General features: G+C 42.9%; 2 protein-coding genes across 3 annotated transcripts in view; both read left to right on the forward strand.

Moving 5' to 3' along the window:
- The window catches only part of raraa (retinoic acid receptor, alpha a), a 145471-nt gene extending 139405 nt beyond the window's left edge, over positions 1-6066 (forward strand). For both annotated transcript variants that reach the window (XM_080049624.1, XM_080049623.1), the window contains 5 exons: positions 1441-1601; positions 1738-1914; positions 2025-2229; positions 2454-2612; positions 3280-6066. In XM_080049624.1, coding sequence (XP_079905750.1) covers positions 1441-1601; positions 1738-1914; positions 2025-2229; positions 2454-2612; positions 3280-3476 — 899 coding nt within the window. In that variant the 3' untranslated portion in view covers positions 3477-6066. The remainder of the gene's footprint in view (positions 1-1440; positions 1602-1737; positions 1915-2024; positions 2230-2453; positions 2613-3279) is intronic.
- A 2000-nt stretch (positions 6067-8066) lies between these two features.
- Positions 8067-8957, forward strand: LOC307266505 (uncharacterized protein; the record flags this gene model as incomplete). Its single annotated transcript, XM_080048543.1, has 1 exon — positions 8067-8957. One exon carries the CDS (start codon positions 8067-8069, stop codon positions 8955-8957), a length of 891 nt encoding a protein of 296 aa, XP_079904669.1.
- Positions 8958-9445: the final 488 nt, after the last annotated feature.

Below are 9445 nucleotides of genomic sequence, written 5' to 3' on the forward strand. Positions count from 1 at the left end.
GATTATGACAGGGAAAATCTGATCTCAGGTCAGCGGTAGAGGGGGTGGGGTGGGGGAAATTTTGGTCCCTCGAGGGAGATTCGAGAAGTGATAGAGATGGGTTTTAGGAAAGTGTAATGATTGAAAGCACTAAAAATACAATTTCGGAAAAAGGGAGATAGTGCGCATGGGTAAGAACGAAATGAGAGGAGGACGAGGAAATAGAGCGTGTTGTATAACAGAGAGAGAGAGAGAGAGAGAGAGAGAGAGAGAGTTTTCCCGGCATGGGCGCTGCAGCCGAGCCCTTTTAAAACCATTAGAGGCAGGATATTTGTCATATTATGTTATTAGATTAGCCGGGACCCCTAATGAAAGCTGTGGCAATTTGTCAGCCTTATGGATAGCTCCATCCAACACCACTATTTATCATCTGGCACCCCCGTTCCACCCCCCACCCTCAACACAAACGCATATTACAACCTCAGTCACAGCTTAAACTGCACCCCCAGTCTGGATGGGGGCTAGGAGAAATGGATTGAGCCCCGTAATGGGATTCCGATGCTAAACACCCCGCCTAGTGTTTTTTGTCATTTGGGGGTTGAGCACACTATTCCCGGCCAGATCGCCCAGAGGGGAAAGCACATTGGATTATTTCAAGGTGTTTTTTTTCTTCTCTTCTCCACCTCCCTGCATTACCATAGCCCTCCTTCGATGGAGCTGTCTCACAACATTTATCTCATGGCGGATAAGAGAAGTGATGCTGTGTTGGCTGCATGAGCATTCTACCCCGGCTGATGGCTTTGCCTCTGATCTTTATCTCAGTTTACCTTGTGGTTGTGCTAATCTTGGACATATAGGCTGTGTTGATGTTAGTATGTGGCTATTACTATTTCAAGCAGTCTGAATGATGGCCACATATGTGTGCTTTTCACGGCAGGTTGAACAGCGATTTTCCTAAGACAATATCCCATTTGGAACACAGGGTGTATCTCTGCTGCACTCTTTCTTTTTACCAATCTACAATATACTACAGCTTACCATAAACGTATTTAGTCTACATGCAGTATGCCACAATTGGGAAATACTTCTACTGATATATTTCGTAATAACATCTCTCCTTGACCTTGCCCCTTGCTTATATCCATCTCATTGCTGGTTGTTTTCACTCGGAGGCCCAGTAAAATGTGACGTTACTACTGCTGCACAGAGTAGGGCATCCATGCTACATTTGACATTATGTATTGGGAGAACATAAATCTTCATACTAGATACAGATACTTCAAATCTGTCATACTAAATAGCAGGGAAGTAGTATGCGGATTGGAACGCAGCCAAAGTATGAAACCACTCTTTAAGTTTGCATGTCAAGAGCTCAAGTATTGTCACTCAAGCCTAAATAAATCTCTTATCACACAAACAGTACTAACCCCCTCTCTACCTGCTTTGCTTTGCTCCCTACAGCGGTTAGGAACGACCGGAACAAGAAGAAAAAGGAGGAGAAGAAGCAGGAGTGCCCGGAGAGCTACGTGCTGAGTAGTGAGACGGAGCAGATGATTGACCGGGTTCGCAAGGCACATAAAGAAACGTTCCCCTCTCTCTGCCAGCTGGGCAAATACACTACGGTCAGTAGCACTGTACCACTGACCATGTCTGCGTGTCCATGTATCATTATTAACAGTTCATCATTGATAGCTTGTGTTGTTACCTGAACTTGTAATTAAATCTTTTCTGGTAAAATATCCAACCATCCATCTTTAGACTAACAGCTCGGAACAACGTGTATCCCTGGACGTGGACCTGTGGGACAAGTTCAGCGAGCTCTCCACCAAGTGCATCATAAAGACGGTGGAGTTCGCCAAGCAGCTGCCCGGCTTCACCACGCTCACCATCGCAGACCAGATCACCCTGCTCAAAGCCGCCTGTCTGGACATACTTGTAAGAAGAAGAAGAAAATGGCTCTGCATTTTTTTAAATCGCAGCGCTTCATTTAAAACAACATCAAAAATTCCTTAACAACCCATGTCTGTCTCTGCCGTTCCCCACAGATACTCCGGATCTGTACGCGCTACACGCCGGAGCAAGACACCATGACTTTCTCAGATGGACTCACGCTAAACCGAACCCAGATGCACAACGCCGGCTTCGGCCCCCTAACCGACCTGGTGTTTGCCTTCGCCAACCAACTCCTTCCTCTGGAGATGGATGATGCAGAGACGGGGCTGCTCAGTGCTATCTGTTTGCTGTGTGGAGGTACTTGAACGTCTTCTCAACCCTTACAATCATTCTCTTTACCAACTGAAAAAAAAAGTACACAATCTTAACAGTTGGTTAAAGCCATGACACCCCTGTCTATAGATGAAACTGCAGTTATGTTGCTATGCTATATGCTCTTACTTTCATTAAGCACCACCTAGTGGTTAACTGTGGTTATGACAGTGGGAGAGTATTAACACGGTTTGTGTGTATGTCCACAGATCGTCAGGACTTGGAGCAGCCAGAGAAGGTGGATGTGCTGCAGGAGCCCCTACTGGAGGCGCTGAAGATCTACGTGAGGAGGAGGAGGCCCCACAAACCGCACATGTTCCCCAAGATGCTTATGAAGATCACGGATCTGAGGAGCATCAGTGCTAAAGGTCCGTGCTCCACACTAGTTTCTATGAGATTTGTGCTAACAAGACATTGGGTTGATTTAAGGTGGAGTCAGTGATTATATAGAAAGCTTTTTCACTTTCACTTTTTGTCAAAATCAGTGAATCCCCATCACAATCCGCTACCTGTCCGTATTGTGTGTGTGTGTGTGTGTGTGTGTGTGTGTGTGTGTGTGTGGGGGGGGGGGGGGGGGGGGAGGGTGTGTGTGTGTGTGTGTGTGTGTGTGTGTGTGTGTGTGTGTGTGTGTGTGCACTAAAAAGAAAAAAATATCCATTATTAACACACAGCCGCGGTTATGTAAACAAAGTGGCCACCGTAGCTAGCTAGATGCCCTTTCACAAAGCCTGGGCTGTGTATGAACACTGGATTTTTTTCCCATCCCACACACATTACAGACAGGTAGTGGATTGTGAGGAGATATTCACAGATTTTGACAACATACCCCTTTAAGTGACTGTGCACTTTTGGCTGACGCATTGTTGATCATTTGGATAGCAAACGATGCATCTATTTTTCTACATGTTACGTTTTGATGACTTTCCTTAAGGTTTACATCAATTGAAAATCGTAATGAAGAGTGTGTTTTTGTGTGGCCTAAAGTAGCTCACATTTTCCCATTCCTCTCTCCCAACCCTCTCTCTCCCTCTGCAGGAGCTGAGCGAGTAATCACCCTTAAGATGGAGATCCCTGGCCACATGCCGCCTCTCATCCAGGAGATGCTGGAGAACTCAGAAGGGCTGGAGAGCGGGGCCACGGGCAGCCGGCCCAGTGGTGCCCCCCCTGGCAGCTGCAGCCCCAGCCTGTCCCCTAGCTCCGCCCAAAGCAGTCCGGCCACACAATCGCCCTAGTAGAATCAGCCAATGGGGGCCAACCTTTTCAAATTTTTTCCTGACAATTTTGCTCTCTTGTCTCCTCCCTGCGCCGTTCTTAAAAAAGAGGAGGGGCTGCGGAAAGGAAGGAAGAAAGGAAGGGGAGGGGCTAAGACCCTGACTGCTGAACACAGGAGACTGACCGGCCAAAGCCAACCTCCTCCTCCTCCTCTTCTCCTTAACGACACAAGTCCCCACCTCCTGATGTGAGGGGAGGTTAGGCTCAGGTGGGGAGGGGACACACACACACACACACACACACACACACACACACACACACACACACACACACAGGATGACTCTGAGAGACCACACCGTAAACACTGCTGATGACTCCTCCTACCCCTCCTCCTCCTCATCCCTCCTTCCACTCCTCTCCACCACTGCTACTCCCATTCCCTTTTTCCCCCACCTTTTCTCCCGCAAGGACTGATGGGGAAAAAAAAATCGGGATGCAGCCGGGAGAGACCAGTTTGGAATGGAACCGAGAGAGAGGGGCAGAGCACTGTGTGACGAATATATACATGAACAAGGACGCTTTTACAGACCAACTTGACATACACCCAGACAATTTGTGGGTTTTTTCTTCTGTTGTACTCTGAGGCTGACTGCGAGTTTGGGACTTGTCAAAAGACCCCCACCCCCCTCCTCCTCAAAGACTCTGGGGGGGGTCTTTTCTCTTTTTCCAACTTAAAAAAGAATAAACAGATTTCGTACAAAAGATATATAAATATATATATAAAAAGTTAAGGAGCTATTGTGATTGACATGTCCACGACAGAATGGCAGGATGAAATGAGGACATGTTTTTCTGAGATTAGACATTGTTGTACTCCTTCACTGTTTGAATCTTTTCATACCCATTGAGAGTATTGAGAGAGAACGTTTCAGTTTTATCACATTTGTTCATTATTCTAATTAACAAAAAGGCAAAATATGTTGAAATTCCTCTTCAGTCTACACATACAATTACACACAGACAAACAAACACACACACACACACACACACACACACACACACACACACACACACACACACACACACACACACACACACACACACACACAAACAAATGTGCACAGAAAACAAGTCGTAATGAAATATCACCTACTCTTCCAGGTTGGATTTGTTTTCCTTTTTTTTCTTTTGCTTCCAAGAGAATGGGAAAAAAAATATGATTGTATGAACTATGGTTGTATGATATGGTCACAGGTCTTTTCAAGAAATCAAATGAATGAAGATTCATTATTAAGGTGTATTTTAAGTAGCCTTTGAGTTTGTGTATATAAGCTGTATTCATTTCTTTAAAACTATGAAGAGTTTTAGGCTTCACCTGATTTTTTTTTTTTTAAGAATACCTTTTATGTGTTTTGTTTATAGGTTTGTGATGCAAGAAAATACATTTTGAGCACATTTTACTGAAGGACTTTCTTTCATGTTTTGTGTCCTACTAAATACTGGACAGACCCTTAAACAATCACTGGCTGTTCAGAATGTGGCTTTCACAAACAATCCCCCCCCCCCTGTCCCCTCTTCCTCTCCACTTCAAAAAAAATACGTGTTTTACATCCAGTAGATAACAAAGTAGCACTCCAGTCGGGGCATAGCTTTGTGGCCATGTAGCAGAAAGAGATGGTGTTTCTGAAAATGGTGAGCTAAAATGCTGCTTGCGGCCCCGCCAAGGTTCAAGTGTGTCCCGCAGCGGCTTGGCTTTCAAGGAGTTAAAAAATGTGAAGAATGGTGTACATACACACTGTATTAAAACACAAGTGATTCTTAGTAGTCTCTGAATGGATCAATAATCTGTAGTGGATGGGAAAAAAAAGACCGGAGTGAAGTGAATCCTCTGCTCTGTCAGTGGTCATAGGAAGCCAAGGTCCCAAATGTGATATGTGTGTATTAACTTAAAGTCCTCACAAATCTCTCCCTGGCAAAACTGTGGTAGAAACGAATGTGTGACTTTTTTTTTGCCGGATTCCAGAACAACCTCGCACCCTACAACTCACTTTACGCCAAAACGCCTTCACCGATAACACACCCCCCGTCACCTAGACCATCATTACTGTACCACACATGCCAATGTCTCAGGAAGGAATCATTTTGTGTGCTTTGCCTGTCCTTTGTATATGTTATGTGCTGCACCTCCCAAACCCCTCCCCGTCACGGATGCACAAATACACACACCTCTGCTACTGAGCCCCTGAACTTTTTTCTGCAGTCACTCATCTTTTTGGTTAGGCCTGACAGACAGACCAGGACTTGTGCAGAGAGAGAGAGTGAGACACGGGCCCTGACCCTGCAACATTATGACATAGGATGCCAGTGTGGAGTCTCTCTAAAGTCGTTTCATGTGTTTCTTTTTATTTGTACGTTCAAAGCTGCTTTCGTCATTTTAGGACTTCACCTTGTCCAGAAAAGCGCACAAACGTTTCCCTCCACAGCTAAATCTGGAATAGCAACCGACACACCGTCAAGTTTGGGAGAAGTATGGAATATATTGCAATTTTGTCAAGATTATCAAGCGACTTTGGAAGAAAAAACAAAACCAACAAAAAAAGATCAAAAATAAAACCAACATTTAATAATTCAATGTGTTCGTGTGTGTCATTAATTTGATTTATTTTCTGCTACAGGGGCGTCCTTGGTCCTTGGTAGGTTTTCATACGTCATGTACACATATGTTAACAGGTCACCATTATTTATTTCTATTCAGTGTTGCCTATTTGCCACCAACCACAATATAAATATCAAGCCAAGAGTTGTTCCTAACTTTTATTTTGGAAAGGAAATGTTCAGTCACAGTCAGATTTATTGCAAAGTAAGGTTACTTTGCTTTGTTCTTATGGAGAGTACAGTATGAGTACAGTTTACAACAAATGTGAAAAAAGATATGATGAAAAAATATCTAGTCTTAAAAGGGGACGAGCTGTTAACTGCAGGAGTGAGCAGAATTATCAAACATGGGCAAATGACCAGTCTGTAAAGATGTGCGTTAATGTAATACATGATTCAGGTGTGGAGATTATATCAATGTAACGTGTAGTGTAAATTGGAGGGGATACGAGTCTGTGTCGGTGTCAATGCCTCCGGCTTCCTATGAAGTTGAATTCATAAGCAATAAATTACAACTATGCTCTAAACAGAGGGTTTGACAGGTAGTTTATGATGGGTAATGTTTGCAAACTTTGGATTTAATAAACCTGCAGTTTGTAGAATTTTGGGTTTTATTTCCTGGCAGATTTTATAGAAAGTAATTATAATATCCATAAGTACATTTAATTTAGTGCATAATAGCTGAATTTTTTTTTTTTAATTATTATTTTTTCCCTTAGAAAGGGTCTCATATATGTCCATATTTTGGACCAAGGCCTGGTGCCGCCATCTTGAAAGTGTCATAGTTGGAATGTCATCAGGTGCATTGTTTAAAATTTAGAATTGTTCTTGTCTTTGAAGGCCACTGTAGCTTCTGTTATTATTCAAAAAGGGTGGGATTACCCAGGGAGCGTTGTATTCTAGAACTTTGTAGAACTTTCTTGATGATGTCATATTACACACTGCACCTTTAATAACATTTCAGAGAAAGTTGGCTGGCTTATTCTATTATTAAGCCCAGTTCAGACCAAAGATAAATCGGAAGAAATCAGAGGTCGTAACTCGGGAGTGACGTCACCTCCCAGTTGCCCGCGTTCCAGTCGGTTCCAGTAGATTAAGTGGGGAAGAAAAAAAAGTAACACATGTGGGAAGTATTGAGAAAAAGATGGACCCCCGCAGGAAAGCTGTTGTTGTTCTTGCTCTTGCAGAGTACCAACAACTACAAAACAAATATTCAGTCTACTTGAAAAACATCGCGGAAGAGGATAGTAGGCGCAGAAGGTAGGCTGTTTGTTTGATAGGCTATTACATTTTGTTTAGGCTATAGGCGGGTCATTTCTTATATTAACCAGTAGCCCACACTAAAGGCCAGGCAAGGACTCCTCAGAAGAAACGCAATATTATAGCCTGCTTCGTGGGATTTGTATAGCGAATGAATGTTTCATATAAGGCACGAGATTTAAGAATAGGCTACTATTTAAAGCAGCTTTTAGTTTTTATGCACCAAATATCTGGAACAAACTCCCAGAAAACTTGAGGTCTGCTGCAACCCTCAGTTCTTTTAAATCGAGTCTGAAGACTTTTCTGTTTCCATTTTAACCTGTACTTTTTATTTTATTTAAATGTTTTACTTCTTTTCATTCGCTTTTAAATGTCTTCTAATGTGTTTTATGTATTTTAATCTTGCCCCTGTAAAGCACTTTGAGTGTCCTTGTGTTTGAATTGTGCTATATAAATAAACTTGCCTTGCCTTGCCTTAAAAGATTAAAAGATTCCCAACTCACTCTCTTGCCAGAGCTAATCAATTTCGAAATATAGCAACGTATACAGTGATAGTAGATACAACTTTATATATGTATATTGATGTTAAATAAGCTTTGCTTAACTACTTTTTTTCCTCACTTAGGATACTTATATCCATGATCCTGCAGTCAAGAAAGCAAATCATCCTGAAGGCTGGGACAGAGTGGGAGGTCATGCTGAACATGGATGACTACAGTTTTGCACGTCATTTAAGAGTTACCAAGCCACAGTTTAAGCATCTCCTGAATAAGTTGCAGGAGAACGGCATAAGAAAGGAACATACTCAAGGTCTACCACCAGTTCCTGTCACAAAGAAGGTGCTGATGTTCCTGTGGTTCATGACCAACCATAACAGTTTTGAGGAGATATCTGACAAATGTTCTGTTTCACAGTCATCAGCTCATAGGATCATCTTAGAAGTGCTCAACACCATTTGTACAATGGGACAAACCTTCATCTCATGGCCAAATGCATGTGAAAAAGCTGCGTCTGCTGCCGCGTTATATCGCATCTGTGGCCTGGACGGCGTCATCGGTGCGATCGACAGTTGCCACATCAGGGTGCAGAGGCCAGCCATTAGGGGAGGAGACTACATGAACCACAAGTCATTCTACTCCGTCCTCCTTCAGGGGATTGTAGACGAGAAGGGACGATTCATTGACATTTTTGCTGGACCACCAGGCAGTGTTCATGATGCCACATTGTTAAGGTCATCTACCTTCTACACAACATGGCAGGATAAGATGGGCGAGTACAGCTTACTGGGAGACAGTGCATACATTGGACAGGCTTTCTCATTTGTCATCACTCCTAAGTGTGACAACGGAGCTCTCACAGATGCAGACCTCCAGCAGAACTCCAAGATCAGCCGTGGGAGGGTAGTCATTGAGCAAGCTTTCGGAAGGATGAAGTGCAAGTGGAGGCGACTTAGCGATCTGCAGAACACCCGGGTTGATACTATCGTGATGGTCATAAGCCTGTTTTTTGCACAATATGTGCATTGGTGCTTCGCACATATGTCAGGAACTCCCACATGGCTGCCCAAGGCAGGCAGAGGAAAATGAATAGCTACACTGTACTGTACACCATGCAATGAAAGTCAACCCCCCATGTAAAATGTAAAAAGGAAAGACATGTTTTTTACTTTTGAAAATAATTAATTGTGTATCGTCAAACAAAGTCTATCTCGATGAAATGTTTCACCTTTCATTCATAGCCCAGAGTGAAATCAACAGGATAAAACACTGTATGTATATCCAAACAGTTTATGTTCACAAAACAAAGTAACAAATAAACTTCAGTTAGTGCAAGGGATGTACGGTATGTAAAAAAGATGTAAACTTCAGGTTTTGCAAAGAAATGTTCAAACAACACTTAATATTGTCCAACTTTTAACTTTCCAACTCCACAAAAAATAAAAAAATATGGCACATTGTTATTAAAGAGTACACCAAATGTACATTGTTGTAGAAAAAACACTTAAAAAAGGATTGCAACTTTGGTGTGCAAAAAAACTTAAAGGGAAGAGGCTACATTTTGTCTGGTCATCAAA

The sequence above is a fragment of the Ammodytes marinus genome (assembly GCF_949987685.1).
Source record: "Ammodytes marinus genome assembly, chromosome: 20".
Lineage (NCBI taxonomy): Eukaryota > Metazoa > Chordata > Actinopteri > Uranoscopiformes > Ammodytidae > Ammodytes > Ammodytes marinus.